The sequence below is a fragment of the Melospiza georgiana genome, chromosome 6 (assembly GCF_028018845.1).
Source record: "Melospiza georgiana isolate bMelGeo1 chromosome 6, bMelGeo1.pri, whole genome shotgun sequence".
Lineage (NCBI taxonomy): Eukaryota > Metazoa > Chordata > Aves > Passeriformes > Passerellidae > Melospiza > Melospiza georgiana.
Genome location: NC_080435.1, coordinates 35,188,038 through 35,210,881, shown reverse-complemented (window position 1 = coordinate 35,210,881; position 22,844 = coordinate 35,188,038). Strand labels below are relative to the sequence as shown.

General features: G+C 37.6%; 1 protein-coding gene across 7 annotated transcripts in view; it reads left to right on the top strand.

Moving 5' to 3' along the window:
- Positions 1 to 14,830, top strand: part of STXBP6 (syntaxin binding protein 6) — a 97,474-nt gene extending 82,644 nt beyond the window's left edge. For all 7 annotated transcript variants that reach the window (XM_058026764.1, XM_058026757.1, XM_058026761.1 and 4 more), the window contains 2 exons: positions 10,448 to 10,605; positions 11,761 to 14,830. In XM_058026764.1, coding sequence (XP_057882747.1) covers positions 10,448 to 10,605; positions 11,761 to 11,784 — 182 coding nt within the window. In that variant the 3' untranslated portion in view covers positions 11,785 to 14,830. The remainder of the gene's footprint in view (positions 1 to 10,447; positions 10,606 to 11,760) is intronic.
- The last annotated feature ends 8,014 nt before the right edge of the window (positions 14,831 to 22,844 follow it).

Genomic DNA, 22,844 nt, shown 5'->3' with positions numbered 1-22,844 from the left:
GAGCTGACATGGCTAATGAGAGCAGAGGAAGAAATTTATCTCTGTTGTCAATAAGGCTTATCTTGTTTTGTTGCTTGCTAATGAAGATGCTGAACAGTCAGGATGATCATTTTGCCTCATATATCCTCTGTAATTGGTAGGACCTTTTTAAAAGTATAATGTTGTGATGCACAAAGTGTTCTTTGTTATTGTTAGAAATAACTTGCAAGCATCTGTTTAACTCCCAAGGTTATAGGTATTATTTAACTACTAGCAGGAATAAAATACACGTTTTCTTCATATAAGAGTTGAGATAAATTTGCTCTCTTTTTTACTAAAAGTACAAGATTTCAGATACACAAAAATAAATTGTGGGCAATGTAAATAATGTTCAGAAGCAATGAAGTGACAAACTAGGGTTGTATTAGAACATGCTACAGTATAAAATATTATATGTTACTATGATATTATAGGCTTTATTTCATTGCAAATCAGTAAGACTGAAAAGTATGGGTCAAATATGAATAGTTTTACTGAGGTTTAAAATGCATTCATAATATACTGGGTTTGTTTTTTTTTTTTCCTTTTTCTTTCTTACATCCTTTGAACAAAATACCAGATTAGATTAATTTTTAAGTCTCTTTGCTTCAGCATAATACACAATATTTGCCTGCCTTTTTATATTTAAATTTGTTCCTGGCCAGTTTTTGTATTGATGGATATTAAAAGATCCAGATGTGTCAGAAGAAATTGCCTAGCCCACATGGGAACAGGGGAAAGTACTGTAACCAGTTTAAATTTGGGATCATTTCTTACTCTGAAACCTATATTTCTTTTCAGGGTAGAATAAGATTTTTACAAAGGTAAAATCAAAGGACACATTGATTGTGTCCCTTGGGAGTACAATGATTCTTAATGTTGCATGATTGGTAAAGGCTTAATTCAGTGCAGAATATGTACCACTTATATCAAAATAGTTGCCAGGCTTTTTGAAGGCTATAAACTTTCCAGATTCAGGTGCAAAGACTTACAGAAATGTTTTGTTTACTTTCAAAGAAAGTGAAAGTCCATGGCAATCCTGCTGTCCAGGCTGTGAGACTTCTAGATTTTATGGTCAAATATAATTTGGGAAGTAAGTTATGTTTGAAAGATAAATTGAGAGGTTGATGTTCATATTTAAGTTCAGATTCAAGTTTTCAAAGCTGGAAATCCAGTGAAGATTGTACTTTTTATAAATGTACTGTCTTTCAGATCACTTAGGCATCCTTTCTGGATGATAATTTAAATATTGAAATTATCTAGAGAACATTCAATTTTTGTGGAATTCATTAAGTTGTAAGAGTGTATCATTTTAAAGGATTACAATCACAGAAGTACTGTTTCTTATTATCTCAAGCTGTTTAACAAGGCTTTCACATGGCTGTTTAAGAGAGGTCAGTGAGAGATGTTTTTTTCTGTTTGGATCTTTTTAGTAGCTCTTCCATCTTTTATTCAAGAAGCTCTTAACCAAGGCTGTCAGCACAGCACCAATATGCATGAAAGGATGTGTAACAGTGAAGAAGGAGGGGAAGAACGTGTTTGTCCTGTGGACCTTTATAATCAGCTGTTGTGTTACAGATGTGATGGGAAGCCATGGGTTAATGTTAGTCTAGGAAATGTAACTCTGTGGTAATGATGATTTCAACAAAATAAATGTACTCAGCAAGGAGAGGCAGCTAATGGATGTGTGAGGTAGACCATCCGTTGAGATTTCATCAGTTGATGTTGAAATTATGTAGCATCCTGAGTTAGATGCTCAGACTTCACTAAATCCTTTATAATTATTGTGGTGTTTCTTGAGTATCATTCCAGACTAAGTTATTCCTTATTGTGAGCAGTTTCATGGCAGTCTTAGCAGTAGAAAAGGTTTGCCTTCATGTCTTCAGTGCTGTGTTGTAGTAATGAGCAGCTCTTAACTTTTTTTTTTATGGCATAGTTCTTTCTTCCAACAAAATCTATGATTTTGATTGGTGAATATAGCTAATGTGTGGGAGTTGCCTGAACCTTGACAGACTTAGGAGAAACTTTCAGATCAGCAAAACCTGTAATTGCCTCTTGAGCTTTCTGTGGTCACTTGTTTCATTCTAAAGTGTTGTTTTCAGTGATTCAGTACAGTTTGGAGGTGGAGGAAGAGATTGGGTTTTTGTAAAGTGCTGTCTATAAGAGCAATGTTCAAGCTGGTTTTTATTGACAGTGGTTGATTGAAACAGATGAGAGTAATGTGCATAATTAGCAGAAAAAGCTATTCAGACATAAACATACGTCAGTCATACTGGCCTTAGGTGATTGGGATGGTGCTAAAATACTGTCCATATAGCTCCTGCATTTCCCTGAGGAAGGGCTGGCACAGCTAGTTGCTCTCAGGTCTGATGCTGCATTTTTCATTTGATGGTTTGCAGCCATTGCTCTTGACTGATTTTATCCTGACCTTGAACAGTTCTTACTCAGTTTTCATTCTTACTCATGAGCCATAACTTTATTTTCAGTTTATGTGGTAATAGAAGATGGTGATTTTGAATATGCTGCTTAAGTGGCAAACACAGAATTTTCAAACTCACTTACCTGATTAAGAAATAGGAATGTGTTTACAAATACACTGTGTTCCATACCTCCATTGTTGCAGGTTAAAGCATTATGTTTCTCAATAATAATTAACACTACTTAAGCAGAAGCTCAATCAATAGTATTGACACAATGTCTGCAGGAACTACCTTTGTTTAACAGAATCCTGTGGTTCATTTTCAGGGCATGTTGCTCTCTAACTCTCCTACCCATTCTAAAAGAAATGTCAATACTTCGGTGAATTCAATTTGAAACAATACAACAAAATTGCATCAGGAGATGTGTTAACACTTTAGAGTGCCTTGTCAGGGAAAAGTGTGTTCGGCTTTCTGTTGGTTTTGGCTGTGATGGAGCTTGTTTTTCTTCATAACAGCCAGTGCAGTGTTGTATTTTATATTTGTGACCAAAACTGTGTTGGTAACACCCCAGTGTTTTAGGTGAGGTGTGCTTACACAGTGTCAAGACCTTCATGGTCTCTTCCTTCTGCCTTGTCCTCCATAAAATGGCCTGGGAGGGGACACAAACAGGGAATCTTACCAAAACTGACCAAGGAGATGCTCCATAACATGTAACAGCATGCTCAGCAATAAAACTGGAGGGGAAACTACCTTTTCCCAAGGTAGACATTGCTCAGGGACTGAGCATTAGCCCAGGCTGGTGACTGATTCTTTTTGCATCATTTATACTATAGGTTTTCATTAAAAATAGATTTTTTTTCTTTTAAATATTAAATATAACTTTTCATAGTAGTCATTGGTTGGGGGATTTTCTTATTCTATATGTAATCTGTTACATCATTCTGAATATTCCCTATGGAAAAAATATTCCACTTTTGAATCAAACTTGTTTGTTTGAATATTTCAGTGTGTGGTCATGAAGAAATGTAGTAAGTACAGCATTTTATTAATGGCAGAAATGGCTGGAAGGATTTAACAAAAAAAAAACCCTCACATTTTTTCTTTATAGAATATCATCAATATCAGTAAAAATTGACATGGGAGTTATCCCATTTCCAGTTATTTTACCTGTCAGCTGATCAAAATCAGCAAAGCTTGCAAGTTTTTTCAGTGTTCACGATGCTCACAGCTCTCACTTGTGACCCCAGGGGAGCAGCATCTAAGATTAATATTTAAATTTGCCAGCTCATTGACAAACAGAAGCTTGCATGGTGCATAGCTGCTGTTCTTTGTTTTAATTACACGTTCTGCTTCTTGTCAGGTTGGCTGTAATATGAGATCCTGCTGAATTCCAGAACTTTTCCAGAGTAAGCCTCTTTAACACAAAATTGTCATAATGGGTAAATGTCACTTCACAGTAAGGTTTTTGGGCATTATTGATTTTATACTCCCCAAGAAAATTATCCTTTCTAGAGAACAAATCAGACTTTCTTCCTGCAGGGTTTTCAGAGTTATTACATACGAAGTTTTTTCACATTTGGATCTTCAGAGATGAAGTTTTTCCCATTTTCTTCCCTCTGGAGATCAGAGGTCCCTTATTGGGCTAGAAGCCCAATCCCCCCATTTAAAATTAATCATCATGATGGAATGTAATTTAATACTGATTTTAATTTGTTGGGATATATCTATAAGAAGATATTTGCTTAAAAAGAATAAATTTGCTGAAAATGCAGTAAAAGTAACAGCATAATCCACATACCTTGCCCTCACCCCAAGATTAACAAGATTTTGACCAGAGTAATGATCAGAGACAAATTCCTATAACAGAATGATGCAAAGATAATGCTAAAGTAATTTTTCTGATTCTACTGCTTGGAATTTGACTCTGTAATTAGTTAAGCTGTTCAAAAGTATGAATAATTTACATGATATTGTTGCTGTGGAGTACTGAATAAAAGAAAATCTCAAGAGAGCAGGAGGTATTTTAATTATCAAGATACCTCATCAATGAAAAAAATCTTTTTTTGTTTTACTCTAATGGTCCCTATATCACTGTTTAAAATAAAAAGGCACTAGCATCAGAGATAAAACTTCCTTTTACTTATGACTGTAGCAGGAAAACTTGTGCTACTTAACTGCCCAGAGAAGAGATTTTTCTAGTGCCTTGCAGAACCACAATAAGGGTTGGTTTTTTTGTAATACAGCTTTTTCTTGATCTAAGATTTTGCAAGCCACACTGAGAAATGAGAATACACTGTGTTTGCTAAGCAATAAAAATGTTGAACCCTTAAGGTTATTCAGGTAATTTATTTTGTCATGTTTTGGGGGGTTTTTTTGTTTGTTTTTTAAGACCTCATCTTCACAACATAATTAAATTTTATTTCCAATGGTCTGCAGAAGTCATTCTGTTCATGTGCTGCTTTCAACTTTTTGTCAGCTAATAGTCTGCTGTGTTTCAGGCTATGTTGATTTTCTTTCATTTTTGTGTTTCTGGTTTGCATATATTTAAATATGGGAGTTAAAACACCAGAAATCATCCAGATGTATTTGATATGTTCGAGATGATAGTTTTTGAGCTAAAAGTAGGGGTGGTTCTTTTTTGGAGAAGTTTATGGAAATAATTTAGTCAAGATACATATAAAGATACTCTTTCACTCAAGAAAACCCCAAAGCCACAAATAGTATTGTAGACTTGGAAAATATATTAGTTAAGTATCACTATATATTTATTTTGCTCTAAAAATTTTATTGAAAATGTCTGCTGATTCTTGCATTTTTATAATTTTCATAATTGTCCACTGATTTTTGTTAACATCTTCAGAATTTTTCTTGAAACATAGAGAACATTCAAATCAGATCAGTGCAAAATGTATTTTAGTCTTGTATTTTGTTTTTTATAGCAGCATTGTGGTTTAGGAATGGTTTTCCTCTCTCTAGTGCTCCAACTGAAACTGTGACAGCATTCACTTCCCCTCCCCCTCCAGCAGAAAGCACAAAAGGCAAAGATTAGTGCTTGAGATAAGAAAAATTTACTGAAAACAATAATGAGAAAATGAACAGTGATAGCAAGAACACTAATTACAAATAATCAAACCTAACTGCATTTATTTCCTTCTCAGAAGTAGGTAGTTGCTAAATGCTTTATTAATGCACGTGTAATTAAAAATGAATACTCGTGTTTGCAAATCAGTCACTGTAGAGTCTGATCACTAATCTAGAGATAAATCTCTGCATTGAGCTGAAATATATTTGATATGGCTAATAAAGAATGTGATGAACCTTTTATGAATGTGTGATAAAACAAATGATGCAATCTAAATAATGGTATCTCTAGAGACCAATTAGTTTCTTTGCATACTTGATTACGACAGTATTCCTGTATCTTTCAGGTATTGGGCATGGTGGCTAAAGGATGTATTTTTCATTGTGCATGATAGAAGTCCTAAAGCCGACTTCTTGGGGTGTAAGAGCCTCTTGATACGGACCTACAAGGGTTATCAAAGTTCAGCACCTGGCTCTGCACAGGACACCCCAGGAGTCACACCATGTGTCTGAGAGTGTTGTCAAATGCTGCTTGAGCTCTGTCAGGCTGCTGCTGTGACCACTGCCCAGGGGAGCCTGTCCACTGCCCAAACACCTTTTGGGTAAAAAACCTTTTTCTAATATCCAAACTAAACTGAACAGGTCAGTCCGTGCCTGCCCCTCCTCTTCCCCTCAGGAGAAGTTGTAGACTGCTGTGAGTTCTGTCCTCAGTCTCCTTCAGGCTGAACCAGCCAGGTGACCTCAACCACTCCTCGTATGGCTTCTGCTCTAGATCCTTCACCACCTTTGCAGTCCTTCTTTGGACACCCTCCAATAGCTTTACATCCTTTGAGTGTTGTGGTGCTGAAAACTGCACACAGGACTCGAGGTGAGCAGGGCAGGACAATCCCCTCCCTTGCCTGGCCAGTGATGCTGTGCCTGATGCCCCCTGGCCCTCCTGGCTTCCAGGGCACTGCTGGCTCAGATTCAACTTGACATTGACCATGGCACTGCTCTCCAGCATCTTGTTCTTCAGTCTATACATAAATCCAGGGTTGCTTCATCCCAAGTGCAGAATCCAGCACCTTCCTTTGTTGAACTTCATGTAGCTGGTGATTGCATGGCCTTCTAATTTGTCAAGGTCTTTCTGCAGGGCCTCTCTGCCATGATGGGTGTCAACAACTCCTCCCAATTTAGTATTATCTGAAAACTTAGTATACATCTGATTCCTGCATCCAAGTCCTTTTTGAAGATGTTGAAAACTGGGCCCTGCAGAGCCCTACTTGTGACAGGTCAGCAGCCTGGTGTCATCCCATTCACTGTAACCCTTTGCACCTGAGCCATGAGCCAGTTGCTCACCCATCATATGCTCTCTTTATCCAGCTGTGTGCTGGACATTTTGTCTAGAAGGATATTGTGAAAGACAGTATGAGGAGCTTTACTAATGAAATCCTAAAGGAATCCATCAGCATGGAAAACGTCTCTCAGGATATTTTGAATCAGAGTAGTTACCTCCTGAAGAACAGCTTAAAAGTTTTGCAGGTTGTAGATTATTTATTCATATGAATGATTTTCCAATATGTCCAGTGCAAGGCTTGCTATTCCTGCAGTGATACTAATACAGGGATGAGGCATAGTCAGTCATACCAGCAACCACCTACACATGCTCTAGAAATACACTGATGAAATTCCATAGTCTATTGACATGTGGGTTTCTGAGTGGCTCATAGATGAGCGCAGATTTTTTTTATTGTTTTACTGACATTCCATTGGTAAGGATACTCCAGAAGTAGTTCTTAGGAACAGTCTCAGAATAGCAGCTTCTCTGCAAGTCACTGCCTGTGAGAAAATACAGCAGATCTTACCTGGAGGGAACACAATATTGTGTTAGCTAGAGGGAAAAATAGTTACTGTCACTGTGCCAAACTTTCAAGTTCATTCTTCTGTGCTGAAAATAACGTGGAGTAATAGATACCAATCTTTGGCCACAAATCTACAAACAGTAGGAGTATAGAAAATAAGGAATATTTTTAGGACTATAGAAAATGAAAAATATTTTTGTTCTGTAGTTACCTATTGACATGATAGAAGGTCAGCAATATGTTAGTCTGCTCCCCAACACATTTTAAAACTTCAGAAGATGCTTAGTTTTATAAGTTTGTCCATGTAGCCTACTTTCCTTGAATTCAGCAGAGGCTTTGTGATCTTGTAAAAAACTGATTTAATTCAGTGTTGGGAGCTTTTAAAACTCTTGTCCTAGAGAACTAACACGATACAAGAGGCCAAAGCCATTAGATCACACCACCAAAAAAGGAAAACTATTTCCAGTGCAGTGTTGCTCAGTACATGTGTTTATTTGAAAAGCTGCCTGAACAGAAGCCAAAATAATAACCTCCTTTAAAAAATTATGAACAAAATAGCAATTGACTGAAAAGTTTCAAAGTAAGAAAGTGTGCAGGATGTGAAGTTGTTTGGTTTTACAATCAAACTCCTCAGTGTCTGAAAGGAGATCACTTCAAAAGATTATTCTGTATCTGCAAAGTTCCAGCTCACAATATTGTTAGATATTAATCTCTTCAACAAGCATGCCAGTATTATATTCCTTTTCTAAATGCAACAATAGAAAAAAAACCCAAACCTGTAGCAGTTCCACATCTACTTTTTTTTTTTTTTTTTTTTTTTTTTTTTTTTTTTTTTTTTAACTCCTGATGTGCAAAATGTGACAATATTGGTATTTAGGAGGCCAGGATGTTCTTTTATGGCTGTTACTTATATTGACTCATCTGTGAGTCACTTTGTGTAGGTTCTTAAGTCTCTCCCTCACCCCCATAGTTTAATACTAGTTGAGTTTTAGCTTAAAATTGCAAGGCAGTTTTCTTTATCTCAGGAATTCCTGCATATGCAGCTTGTACCATGCTTCACAGGCTACTCAGGGCAGCCTTTAGCTTCACTATTCATTGTTTGTTTGTCCTTTCTAAGGAAAGGATTATCATTTGAAAACTGAGTCTGAAAGGATTGTTTGTTCTTTTTTCTAATGAAACTGTGTGCTAGTTTCAGCTGTGTTGATTTTTTTCTCAGTGGTTGGTACAGTGCAATGTGATAGATTTGTGCTGAACATGGGGTTGATAATATGGAGATGTTTTTTGTTATTGCTGAGCTGGGCTTGCACAGAACCAAGGCCTTTTCTACTTTTTGTTCTGGCCATGCTGGCAAGGAAGTTTGGCCTGCATGGGAGGTTGGTAGGAGGAGACACAGCTTGGACAGCTGACCAAAGGGATATTCCAGACCATATGACATCATGCTCAGTGCATAAAGTGAGAGGAAGAAGGAGGAAGGGGAGGAAGTTTGGGGTAATCACGTTTGTTTTCATGAGGAACTGTTTCTGTGTGCCTGCTCTCCTGGAGATGGCTGGACCCCTGCCTGCCCATGGGAAGGAGTGAATTAATTCCTTGTTTTACTTTATTTTAGTGCTTAGCTTTTGCCTTCTCTATTAAACTGTCTGTATCTCACCCCATCAGTTTTCTGATTTTTACCTTTCTAATTCTCTCCCCAGTCCTGCTGGTGGGAGAGTGAGCAAGGGGCTGTGTGGTGCTTGGTTGCTGGCTGGGGCTAAACTACAATAAACTAGTAGCAAAGTAGCCCTTTAAATTGATGTTTGGATTTGATTTTTTAACCCGAGAATATTTTTGAAGTAGGTACACTTCCTCAGATTAATGAGAAAAGCAGTCAGTGTGTTTTTGTCTATTTTCACTTGTCCTTGTATGCTGGTAAGAACAACAGAGTTTAACAGCAGATGTGCTGTAGTGCTCGCTTTGACTGTTTCATACCTTTACCACAATAACTCATTTAAGAGCATTATATATTTGGTTTTAACACTGTTGAGAAAATGAAACAGCCAGGACTACCAGGGTATCAAGCCTGGCCAACATGGATTATGAGAGGAAGGTTCTGCTTGACTCTGCTGATGTCTGTCTATGACAAAGTGACCTGTTCAGTAGATGAGGGGAAAGCTGTGGATGTTGTTTATCTAGACTCAGTAAAGTGCTTGACACCATCTACCACAGCATCCTTCTTGATCAGCTGGCTGCTTGCAGCTTAGATGGGTGGACTCTTTGATGGATAAAAATGTGGGTGGATGTCCAGGCCCACAGAGTTGTGGTGAATGGAACTAAATCCAGTTGGTGCCCCATCACTAGCAGTGTTCTCCAGGGCTCCCTTTTGGTGCCAATTCTGGTTAACATCTTTATTGATGATCTGGATGTGGGGATTGAGGGCACCCTCAGTAGATTTACAGTGATACCAAGATGGGTGGGAGTGTTGATCTCTGGAGGGAAGGAAGGCTCTGCAGAGGGATCTGGACAGACTCAGCAGTGGGCTAAGGACAGCAGCATGGGGCTCACTAAGGCCAAGTGCCAGCTCCTGCTCTTGCCTGCAGCAATCGCAGGCAGTGCTGCAGGCTGGGCAGAGTGGCCGTCCCGCAGAAAGGGGCCTGGGGTGCAGGTCAGCAGCAGGCTCAGTGTGAGCCAGGGCTGGGCCCAGGTGGCCAAGAAGGCCAGGGGCATCCCGGCCTGTATCAGCAATGGCGTGGCCAGCAGGAGCAGGGCGGTGACCATCGCTCTGCACTCGGCGCTGGTGAGGCCACACCTCGAGTGCCACGTTCAGTTTTGGGCCCCTCACTTTAAAAATGGCATTGAAGTACTGGAGTGTGTCCAGTGAAGGGCAACAAGGCTCTGAGAGGTCCTGGGAACTTGTCTTTCGAGGAACAGCTGAGGGAGCTGGGCTTGTTTAGTCTCAAGGAGGCTCAGGAGAGATTTCATTGTTCTCTACAAACACCTCAAGAGATTATAGTGAAGTGAGACCAGTCCAAATGGCAAACCAGCTCTAGAACGTTATAAATTCAATTAATTGTATTTATTACTGAGTACTCTAATGGCTTCTTGGTGTTGCAGGAAACAGCATACTCCATTCAGCAGCAGACAGTGTGACGAGCGCAGTACAGAAGGCAAGTCAGGCCTTGAATGAGCGTGGTGAAAGGCTAGGTCGGGCGGAAGAAAAGACAGAGGAGCTGAAAAACAGTGCTCAGCAGTTTGCAGAAACTGCACATAAGGTAAGATTTCAGCAGGATAAAGTCAGACATTTGGCTGTCATAGTTTGTTGAATGAAAGCATGTATCTATACTTTGTTGTATAAAGGCTTGAACTTAGCTCAGGGTGGGTATTGAATCCTCTTCGTGACACCTTCTTCACCTTCTTTGCCTCTAAAAAATCCCTTCCATTTGTTGATGACTGCTCAGGATCTCAAAGTTATAAATTATGTAAAAGAAAAACTTCTCAGAGTTGCCTGCCACATTTAAAAAACAATTCTGTTTGAGGAAAGAAAGGAGAGTGTTGGTTTAAGTTCTTTAGTGCTTAAATGCAATTCTAGTATATCACTACAAATATTAATTTCTTTTAAAAGCGTATTTGTAACCATATCCTTGAGTATCAAAGGTTTATGACAGTTTAGTTTGAGTCATTTATTGGTTATCATTTCACCATTAGCAAATGAGTGAATTTTAACTGCTGCTACTAGTTCTGATTTCTACGTGATTTCCCAGACAGCTCACTCATCTCAGTTTTGTTAGCATGCTATTATCTACAGATATCAATTTTTTATTATATGGAACCTAACCCTAAGCTCTCTGCCTGGTTTGCAAAGGGCGTTTGTCTACGCATTTTTTACAGGTTTTAAGTCGCTTCATCTCTTTCTTCTCCCTCTCATTCCCAGTTAAGTGCATTTTTGAATTATTTGAAATGGAAATAATTGGTAATCACAGAGGTGGAAAGGCAATCAGTCCTTTATTTTTCATCATTTTGTAGTGGCAGAGCTCCTGAATATGTGTTTTAAATTACTTGTCTGGAATTTCTGATTGTTGTTAATAATCAAAATCACTGGGTCAAAATTACTATTCTTCTAAGCATGTCTTTGTTTCTGGTGTCTTGCTCTAGCCTTCCTCTCAGACAGCAAAATAATGGAGCATAGGGAAACACAGCTGGGAAAGCAGATAAATCCTGCCTTCTCAGCATGGCAGAGAGAGGCTTTGCCTGTGTGTCCCAGGAAGGGGAATGACTGTATAGCTCTATGCAAAGAAGTTAATGGATTTCAGGCATCTTTTGAAGAATTTGTGTTACAAACTCCTCTTATCCACACTAGCCACATTAGATTGATACAGCTCTCGTTCTCGGCGATATCTCTTTAATTAATTTTTTTATTCCTTTTTCAGCTTGCCATGAAGCACAAATGCTGAGATACTGCCCAAAGTTGAAATCTTCTCAAGAGAAGCTGAAAAGGCTACAATCAGCAACTTTTACAGGAGATTCAGTCTTCTGTGTGCTTTTTCCTTCCCGTTCAGTGGAGATGCATTCTTTCAGTTTCTGTGCAGGAAAAAGTGTTGCGTTTCTACTTTTCTGACTTCCTTCTGTTCCTCTTTTTTAATATTGCTACACAGTCCTGCAGTACTTTCTACCTGTGTTTCAGTTGTTACAGGAGTGAAAGCAGACATTGGAAAAGGACCAAATGACAAGCTGATCAGGATTAAAATAGTAATATTCTTCCATGGTTGTATAAAAAGAAAGATTGAACTGATTGTGGACATGTGTGTGGAGATAAAATCCAAAGAAGGGGTATAATTTTCTTCATTTAATGTAGCATCAGCAGAATGTGAATGAACATTAGAATTAAACATCTGGGGTTGTAGCTATAATGGAGGACAAACTGCTTTGTCCTGGGAAAAAGAAAAAAATTGTTTCTTCTAATGTAGGATGTGCATGTGCACCAGCATTCAGAAGTGCATATCTGAATTTCATTCATATCAGCATTTTACATGTTGCTATTTTCACTTTCAGATTGATTATTTGAATAGTATGCTGAAACCTAGAGAATGTATGCTTGAGGTTTCAAAATAGAGGAAAAAAGTAATTTGTACATCTATACGCACATAGCTGTGCCTCAAACACAATCTACAATTCAGCAATCTTGATATAAAATAGCGTTTCCGTTTACCCGTGATTGTGTGGCTAAAGGCCCATGAAAATGAGAATGCAAAGGCCTGGGAAGATGAGAGCGCACTATTTTCAAGACATCTGTTTTTCATAAATTCTCCAGTTTTTGGAACACTTCAGAAATGTGTCTGATTTTAATGCCTTCTCTGTTAGCAAGTTGTCTGATTTTTTAATATAGAGGCTTTCAAATAAGCATGTCTTGGTACATTAGAATCAACTTCTAGTTTGAGTCTCAGCTTTCAATATGTTGTCACTGGAAGGATGACTCTACTTCATCTGCATTCATTATATGCAATATATGCACTGTGTTTCTCTTACAAAAATAAGTAGGCTACCTTTTTCCTTCACAGCTGTTTCCTTAACATTTTTAAGATGGTCTAATCTGCTACAAGAGTGAAAAGAGAAAAATATGTTGATTTTTTTCTTTTCTTAAACCAGTAAGCTAGAAAATAAATCCTTGCAGGAGGTACAGCCTTCATCTTCTGAAAATGCCTGCTCTTCATGTTCACCCTCATCTTACCAGAGAAAAGCTGGCATTATATGAATGTACTGTATTCATTGTAGAATATGATTTTTGCATTATTAATGACACAACAGTCTAAAATCCTCAGAGCAGTGCTTGTAAGAGAGATAAAAGCTACTGTAGTAATTGAGAATATTTTACTTACTGCAACCTGAAGTAACTGAAAATTTCATGGAAATGCCCATTTCATAAAAAGATGCTTGCCTTTAGGAAAGTATTCTCATTTGAACTAAGGACACTGTCTAGTTAGCTGACTGCATTCAAACTTAACATCTGTTTGGGTTTTGGGTTTTTTTTCCCTGTAATTTAAACAGTTTTGTATGAAGCTTTTTATTTAATTTCACACGGGGAGATGAGAGAATGGGTCATCTGTGTAGTACCATAGGATCATTTAGCTCTATTTAGCACCAGGCTCAACAGTTACCAAATCTAGCACCCACTGAAAGGGAATTTGGCCACTTCTGTTATAAATCAGAACAGGTTCATTAACAATACAAGTTCTGAACACTCTGTTGAGCTGTGTGTAAGTAATGCTTGCCCTGGAAATATCTGAATGCTGTTGTAATGACTGGGTATTTCTGCAATTAACCAGGGAAAAAGTCTGTTTTTTAAACCGAAATTAAACTTCTGCTAGATACAAAATGTTAGGCTGTTTTTTTTTAAGATGGATTATAGGCCAGTCAGGGAGAACATTTTTGACCACATAGCTATCTTCTTGTCATATTTTCCATTCTTTTAAAACTATATTCTGCGGCTAACAAGTCTCTCTCGAGAGAAGGAAATAGATTCTAAGCTGATGCCATCAAGCCAGTCCTCTATGCTTGCAAATAATTAGAAGAAATGTCTAAAACCCAGGTCAGATAAACCTGAAAATAATTAACTGTCTAAATTTAGATCAAAAGGCATATATTTTCGAGTGTTTACATAAATATCAGCTGGACAGGACAAGATCATAATTGCACTGCTAAGTTCCAGACCTCTTGTGAGCTGAACTGCACTAAAACATTGCTTTAGTCTCACATGAGTTTTTCAGCATTATGGGTTGTTTTGTATCTTCCACTTAAGTGTATGGTTTTTATCATAACTCAGGACTTTAATCCAACCATCAAAAGCCATTTACTATGGGAACTTTAGGTAACCTAAGTCTTCTGAATGAAGGAAAAGTTGGTTTGTCTGTTTACTTTGTTCTTTCTGTTCATTAAACTACAAAGTTTGGTAGTTTTTAGGAAAAAAATCAAGGTGTATAAATGTTTATCCAAAGGTAAATCTTAGAGCATTGCAGTTTCCTTCTGGAACTTAGCTTGTAGTGTATAGAACCTAGTGTTATTAGTCATGTATATAACATATAATATGATTCAGGTTAATGTTTCATATGAAAGAATGTATTTGTAAATTGTAACAATATTAGTTTCTTTATCTTTTTAAAGTTCTAAACAGAATAAAAATGATGTATTGTTAGACTTGACTGCTGTACTGCAAACTCTGTCTTAAAAGGTTACTTTTGTGTCTAGCAAAAGTTGTGTATTATGTGAAATATTAACAAAAATGTGTGCTCTTAAAACTGATCTTAAAGGTAGGTAGGTTTTGTCATGATTTGCCGGAATTGTAATACTTGCTGATATCTATTGTAACCAATTCCTTGGAAGTTCTCAAAGATGTAGAAATTATTTTGTGCCATTCTGGGGAGAGAAAAAAAAAAGTGGGACCTGCTCTCAGCTCACTACTGGAAACCCTGATTTTTGTCATTAAATACTGTACTGTGATGAAAACTGTGTTTGGATTATTTGAGTTCTCTATTCAAAATATTAATTGTTCTTGAGTTAGGTTTTTGTATTTCACTCTAGCAAAATTATATTGAATCTTAGCAAAACTGAATAAAAATTATTTTCTGCTATAGTGATAAAAATTTTCTCTAGAGTACTGTAATTAAAAGAGAAGTAGTGGAAACTACTTCTTAAAGGTTAAAGCATTTCCTGTGTAAGCAGATTCCAAAAAAATAGTTGCTAGAGGTTGAAGTTAGCACCCTACCTAGAGGCTGTGTAGGTTAAAAAGAATCCTGGTAATTTACTTTGCATTCCTATGAAATGCTTATTCTGAAGTTGTTAATACCTTCTTTTGGCTATCTAATTTTATTGATAATTATTTTTATCAAAGCACAAGCAGTTTTAATTACCCTATAAGAATAAAACTATAAGGGTAGAATTCATCTACACTTAGAGAAGCAATCCCTTGGATTCAAGTGAGGTCTACTTGCACATATCCAATACAAACTGCTTTTGCTGCCATCTCTCTTTTCAGGCTTAAATGTGATCCCTGTGATTGTAATCTCAAAAATTTCTTGTTGACAAGTACTGGCAACTGTTCAATTACTCTAGTTACTAGGTAAGTTTTGCTTGAATTCATGTTATCCATAGATGTTGAATACCATACATCCCCAATGCCCAACCTGTACGAACCTCTTGGTAAAAGAAATAGATCTCCAGTGGATCAGAAGCTAATTTGATCTGGACAGCATTTTGGTGTAGATTGAACAAAATGTTCAGTTCATTTTTGAACATTCTTGTAGATCAATTTCACCATGTCATTTTATACATTTATGCTACAACTTCCATAACTTATCAGACTTATTTGTTGCTGTGTGTAAATTAAGGAAAAGATAGGGCTTTGTTTGTCATCTTTGATTCATGGAAGAAGCTCAAGCATGGAAGTTTGCTGATTCAGTATGTTAGGTTTCCTAAGTAAAATATATGTTAGTATGTTCCTGAATGGATAATATTTGACTGAGAAAACTGTTCTTCAGCTACAACTCGTGGCATCTGTGAAGATACAGATACACACTACTTCAGGCAGAGCAGGAGTGCTGTCCACTACTTAAAAAGGCTTGCAATGTCTCAGATTAAAAATAGCTGTCTCTTGTTTCATAGTTCCCCATGGAAGTGGTCAACTACTACTGGGGTAAGACATTAATTTATATAAACAGTAACTTCCCTAATAATTTCAAAGCATCAACTTCTACTTTGTGGCACATCATTACAGCCTGTTTCGTGCATCATCTGGAAGCACTGAATGCTATTTAATGTCTCTTTCATTTATACTTTTTCTATTTGAGCTGTTACTGTCTTTTTTTCTGCTGTCACCTCATGCGGTCTAAATTGTGGCAATATTTTTTAATGATGGTGGCTAGCTTTGGCAGGGGTTGACATGGGATTACAGGCCCAAAAAGTATTTCACTATTTATTTTTACAATAACTGAACAAAAGTAAACTGAGGGTAAAGGTCTGTTACGTGGAGGCAGAGTATTATGTTAGATCTTCAACATTCAGGGCCAGTATCCAGAGTAGAAAAGTAACCTTGTTAACTAAGCAAGTCAGGTGGCTTTAGAAGTGTAAAAAATCCATATATAGCAAAATACCAATTGATATTTTAAACTGTTTCAGAGGTTTCTGGTAGCTAAAAGTGTGATAACTCACGCAGAGGACTTGAAGCCTGTCTTGTGTTGAAATTCTGTTGGCACTAAAGAGGAAGAAACAGTTTTTATTTGTGTCAAGTATTTTCTCTCCTGAGAAGAGAAAGAAAATGTGGTAAAAAATAAATGAGAAAACAGTGATAGTGTTTCATACTGTATTGAAAACAAAGTCTTCAACATGTGCAACTAACAATAATCATGCTGATTTGCAGCCAAACCAGTTGGGTTTTTTTTCCTATTTCAGAAAGAATAGGCATATGAAAGCTTTCTTTGCTTTGGCATGATGCTGGAACTAGGACTTCTGCAGAAAACACATTTACTTGTCAGAAGTATTAAGATTTTAATGAGAATCCTTTCCAAAATTTTTACTGGTTTTATGAAAAATAGCATTTGGAAACACTTCTTTGTTTCTGTGAGAAAACCTAGAATAAGGAAACATAAAAGAGAAGGCTATTAGATTTATTTGCATTTTTTTGAGGATTGTGAGAGACTTGTCAAAAGCATGACACTATTGCTTTTTAGGAATAAAGAAGTGTAAGCAGTGTTCATGCTGCCAGTCTGCCTGAACCTGAGGAGGGGTTGTGCAAGATGAGGGACAGATTGGAGACTTCTGCATCACCAGGTAAGCAAGTCAGAGGAGGTGAAGAGGTAACTTCTGAGAATGTCCCAGGGAAGGGGAGAAACGTACCCCTTACCTGGGAAGACACTGCCATCGCTCCCAGTGTGTCTTCCTCCACTTCCTTCTTGCCCCAGCTTTAATACTGAGCACAAAACTGCACAGTGTAGGAATATCCCTCTGGTCAGCTGGGGTCAGTGTCCTGCTTGTGTCCCCTCCCAGTTCATTTTTCAGCCTCAACCTCTTTGAGGCTGACGAAACAGAAAAGGCCATGACAATGTGCAAGGCCTGCTCAGCAATAACTAAAACATCCTTCAATTATCAGCACTCTTTCCAGCACAGATTTAAAGCACAGCCCCTTATTTGTTACTGTGAAGAAAATTATACCAGCCAAAAGCAGCAGACTGTTCAGTGTTTTCTCACAAATAAGTAAAGAACCATTTGCAATTTTAGCAGCAATTTTCTTCAGGACAGTTCTGAGGTGTTTTAAACCCACATAGAGAGAAATGTGAGTGTCCTTGGTCTTTTATCTTACCTGTTCTTTTCTGGTGCTTCCTCATGTGCACTTGTTCAGTGTTTGAGACAAGCTGAAAACAGGTCTGTTAAAAGTCAGAGCAATGAAACTGCATGACAGGTATTATTCTTCACTGAGGCCATAAACAATTGCTGAGCTTCCAGTGTCTGAGTGAAATAATAGCTGTATGTATGGGATCATTTGTAAGACAGATGGCTGAGAAAGGTACCATTTATCTACCAGGCAAGGTTTCACAACTTTTGGCCTCCATTCTTGTCAAAACCAGCATTAATGGGTTAGCTATTTGCTAATCACCTAAACTTAGGAGATGTTAGATTAAAATATTTTTTTGTTCTGCAAGTCTATTCTAGGTGGCAATCTCTGCAATAGCACTGGAAAAGGAAAGGGAGGTGGGGAAAAAGAGGTTATGTGTTTATATTCATTGACTGAGTAGGCTTCATAGAATCCGTTCCTCTGTCTAGCACAGTCCTTTTGCAAGGTTATTTATGGCTCCCTTTAATACTCCAAGTGTCCTTCCTCATTCCCACTTTTGAATAGTCTTCAATATTCAGTGTTGTGTTTTTGCCATGTTGCTCATTTGAAAGTATCTCATCCTAAGGGATGGCTCCACAGCTGAACTACCAGGATTTCTAAGGCCAACATGAAGTACAATCTTTAGTGTTTGCATAGCTCCTCTTGCATTATTTATTAACTGCAGATTGTTGCTGTTTGTAGATGAAGATGTAGGCATGTACTGCACATGAAATGAGGATACTTCACATCACAAGGGCAAATTTGGAGTGAAGGTGTTTCAGCATGCCTGAAAAATTTAGGATAAGATTTCACAGTCAGAAATTCAGAGTGCTGGATTACCAGCTGAAGCGTTTCTTCCTTATTCTTGTGAAAGGCTTTTTTTCCAAAGTCTGTGACGAAGCTGTAATAAATGATAGAAGGTATTTATCTTAAACATAGTAGATTTCACCCTACAAGATTTCAAAAAGAAATATCAAATTTGTTTCATATAAAATAGCCCTGGAAGTAAGTAATGTACAGTAAATTCATGGACCAAAGTAGAACTGAGATCTGAGAATATAAACTCCAGTTTCTCCAGTCCTAATCAAAAATTTCAGGATTATAGTGGAAATACTTCTAGTTTCTAGATTTGTTAAAAAAAATCAGATACAAAAGCATGCTTCTCTGTGTCTTGCTTTAACCCCTCTTAGCAACCAAGCACTATGCAGACACTCAATCTTTCTCCAGTGAGACTGGGAGAGAACCTGAAGAATAAAAGTTAGAAAACTGTGGGTTGAGATAGAGGCAGTTTAATAGATGAAGTAAAAACCACACACACAAGAAAGCAAGACAAGGAATTAATACAGCATCACTTGTTGTCATTTATATTGCAAGAGTTCTTATTGTTGTCTCCTTAGTGTAAGAGTTCCATACCTCCTTGATGTTTCTCATAGGCAGCTCCTCCAGGCACTGACTCTTTCTTCTTCTCACAGCAGCCAACTGACTCCAATTCCCCTCAGCCAACCAATTTTATACCACTCTTTTATAACACTCTTCTGATTGGCTACAGCTGTGGCCTGTTAAAGTCAGGCCTGCTCCTAATCTTTAATAATTAGCCCAGCTGCAACTCTTTAGGGGTAAGTTTACTTTATACACTACCTTGTTGCTTATTTTCTTATATTCTAACCTCCTACAATCCCTCCAAATGTCCTTGCCTGCTCCTATGCTGAGTGTGACACCATATGGTCTGGAATGTCCCTGTGGTCAGCTGGGGTCCCAGCTGTCTCCTCCCACCCCCAGCCCCCCACCAGCCTGGCAGTATGAGAAGCAGAAAAGGCCTTGGCTCTAAGCTCTGCTCAGCAATAAAAAAAACACCTCTAAATTATCAACCCTGTGTTTAGCACAAATCCAAAACACAGCCGTACACTAGCCATTGTCAAGGAAAACAACTCTACCCCAGCCAAAACCAACACACTCACAGACATTTGTTCTTCCTGCTCTAGCAATACAGTACCTTTCATGGCATGCAGTACATGCTGTTTGCAAGGATCAATCTGTTGTTGCAAAACGTATCTGGAGAAAGAGAGGCTCCAAAGGAAAGCTGAGAAAAAGCAGCAATAAAATCTCATTGCTGCTCTACTTGGATTTTGCACTGCAAGAGCAAACATCAGCTTTGAGGCTGAATGCCTTTGTATTAATGAAAGAACCCATTTTAAGGTATTTTGGGGAATGCTGTGTCTGTATGCCTCTTCTCACAGGCTTCAGCAGCTGTGAGGAAAAAATGTCTGTTGCCTTGTGCTCAAACAGTTCTCTGACATTCTCCCATTTAGTCTAAGGACAAAAGGATCTCTGTGTCAGAGACACACAGTGCTTAGTCAGTGTCAGCTTCCATTAAACTGCCATTTTGAAACACATAAACCCTCCCTCCTAAAAGCATGGGAAAAGTAATTCAAGGAAAAGGAAATACATCATAATAAAGTACCAGAAACACTTATATTCTAAAATGATATTTGCTATAAGAATTCATACTGCAAAAAGTATTTCAGGTAGCCAAACTTCAGTAGTTTTCTCATCTCAGCAGAATGCAATTAAAACATGCTTCACAGTATTTTCTATCCCTTCATTTGGAATTTAGAAATCAAGCATTGTGATTCTCAGTTGAAAGGTATATTACAAAAGAACAATATGGTGCAAATGGGATGAGAGTTCTCATAAAATCAAGACTTACCACTATACCCATGGATGTGACCCATGGGGGAGTCATTTGGTGAGCACTGGAGGCAATAGAAACACCAGTCATGCTAAAGAAATGAGGAGAGACTCGGCCACCTTGAACCTAAATGAGCAACAAAAGTCAGCATTTCCGAATGTGAAAAATATGTCATTTGTGGCTGTCATGAAGGAAATGATCAAAGCATTCATGTAGAATGCATAATCTTATAGAATTTAAGGGAAGTTATGAATAGAAAATTAGGGAGACTTTGTTTTCTAACACCAGTTTAGCTGTCTCTAATTACCAGCATAGGTAACTTCATTTTCAGATATGCTCATAATGGCTTTAACTCAACCATTTTCAAAGGTAATGCTCAAAGCAGTAAGCAACTTTTCCGTTCCTAATTAAATGTTAATGTAATAGAGCTTAGTTTAACCCAAATGTAAAGCAAACAGATGTCCTAATTTTCCTTCCAAATAGTCAGAAAATACAAGAAGCTGGTGCTTGGTCATCCCTTCCATATGATAGATCTTTGCCGTGTTGACAGTTTAATATTTCACCAGCTCTGCTAAGATTCCTTGTCCTGTAGTGGGGTAAAATGAAAGCTTCTAGTATCTGCTGTCTTCACATCTGGACTTTTTCAGTTCTGAGATTTTTTTTTAATATTACTACTGAAATAGCACAAAGTCTGTGTCTCAATTTTGTTATAATATAGTTTCTATCTGAAATACACCATCGCGGATTTAGTGACTGACAGCTTATGCTGTGAACTGCAATGACTTGTCAAACCAATGTAATGTTATCAAGTTCTAATCAAACCCTTTATATTGGTAAATATTAATTCCTCTTTTAACTAGAACTTGTATTAAAATCTGTCATACCTTTGACATTCCAAGGATTGTAAATCAAGAAGTAGCATTTTGCCAGACAGACAGCGATTCCCCAAGTCAGACTGCAAAGGCAGCTACTTGTGCCAGGGGAACCTAGGAATCTCTCCAAATAAAATAGCTTCAGGAGTTTTCTTGCTAAATCAAAACAATGATAGAAATGCTTAGGGAATGGTAGTAATAAGGTCTTTTATTTTTTTTAATTGAAGAGAAGGGTTGGCTGGAATCCCTAGAGAGCTCAGGGCAAGGGCTTTCTAGGAGGTGATCATAGGTAAGGGTTGTTTGTATCATCATAAACTCCCTAGGCAATTTCTGTGCCCCAGCTTCAGCTCTGAGGTTTTTGTGAGTTGCAGCACAATACATTAAAGCACTTCTGAAGAGGATGTACAGAAAACAGCATGCTGTCCAGAAAAACTTTCAAAGATTTCATATGCTATGTCTAAAACAAAGAAGACATGCAAATACAGTTTCTTTTTATGCAGTAACATTCTTTTAGAGAGAAATTCTCAGAAATTGTTTCATTTATTGCAATGTATGCTTAATTGGTTGGTTTTGCTGCTGCTCTTCTCTGTGTATTAAGCATATTTTGTCAATCTTCCCTGTATGTCTTAGTAATTAAGACATAAATGTGGTGCATTTAACACTACTTGAAGGACAATTTTGCTGAAGTACATGGAATTTTGTGATGGTCTTTTTTGTAGTGTTGCAAGTTCATTCAATGATATAGAAAATAACTTTCAATTTATTGATTTGGCCTCTTAATTGTTGCAAACTACAAATACGTTACAGATTATATAATAAAATTTATTATTGCTGTAGGTGTTCTTAGCATGATAGCTAAAATTGACCTGGCGTCAAGGATACACTTGGACACCTCTAGATTTGAGATTTCAGTTTTTGGAGTGGAACTTTAGGCTGGATACAAGCCTTGAGTTAGGTAAAAATGGTCCTCCTCCTCTTTTGCCTTCCCTTTGTTTCCCTTGGAAAGAATGGAAGCTGGCACACAGGATGGCACTGAGCCTTTTGAGATGCCCAAGGAAAAGAGCAAAGGGGATAAGTGGCGTAAGTGGCACAGTACATTCTTCTTCAGTGTTGACAAAGCAGAGAGATTGAGACTACCCTGCCCAATATGACAAACTGTGTTATTTAGAACTTCCTTAAAAACAAAAAACATTTGTTTATGTCTCAAAAATGTGAGGTATAGGAAGTAGAACCCAAGAAAGAGATTACTTCTGAGATCACCATAGAATGGTTTGTGAAGCATAGGCAAGGAATGCAAGAAAGAATAAAGAAAAAAAGAAAAAAAAGCAGATCTTTCTGTTCTAGGATTAAGATCTGAAAAGTAAGGGGTTGCCAAATTGTAATTGTTATAAGAAATAAAATGGAGTTTTCCAGACTTTCTGGAGCATCTGAGGAAGAGATACGAAGAAATCTGTTTTCTTAACTGCAATGGTTGTTTAAGTTAGAATTCCAATGTCCATTTGAAGTCAGAGGAGTTAAAACTCAAATGTTTTGGCCAACATGGCTTTGGGTCACAATAGAGTTACACATGGCAATGCAGGCACTGGATCAACT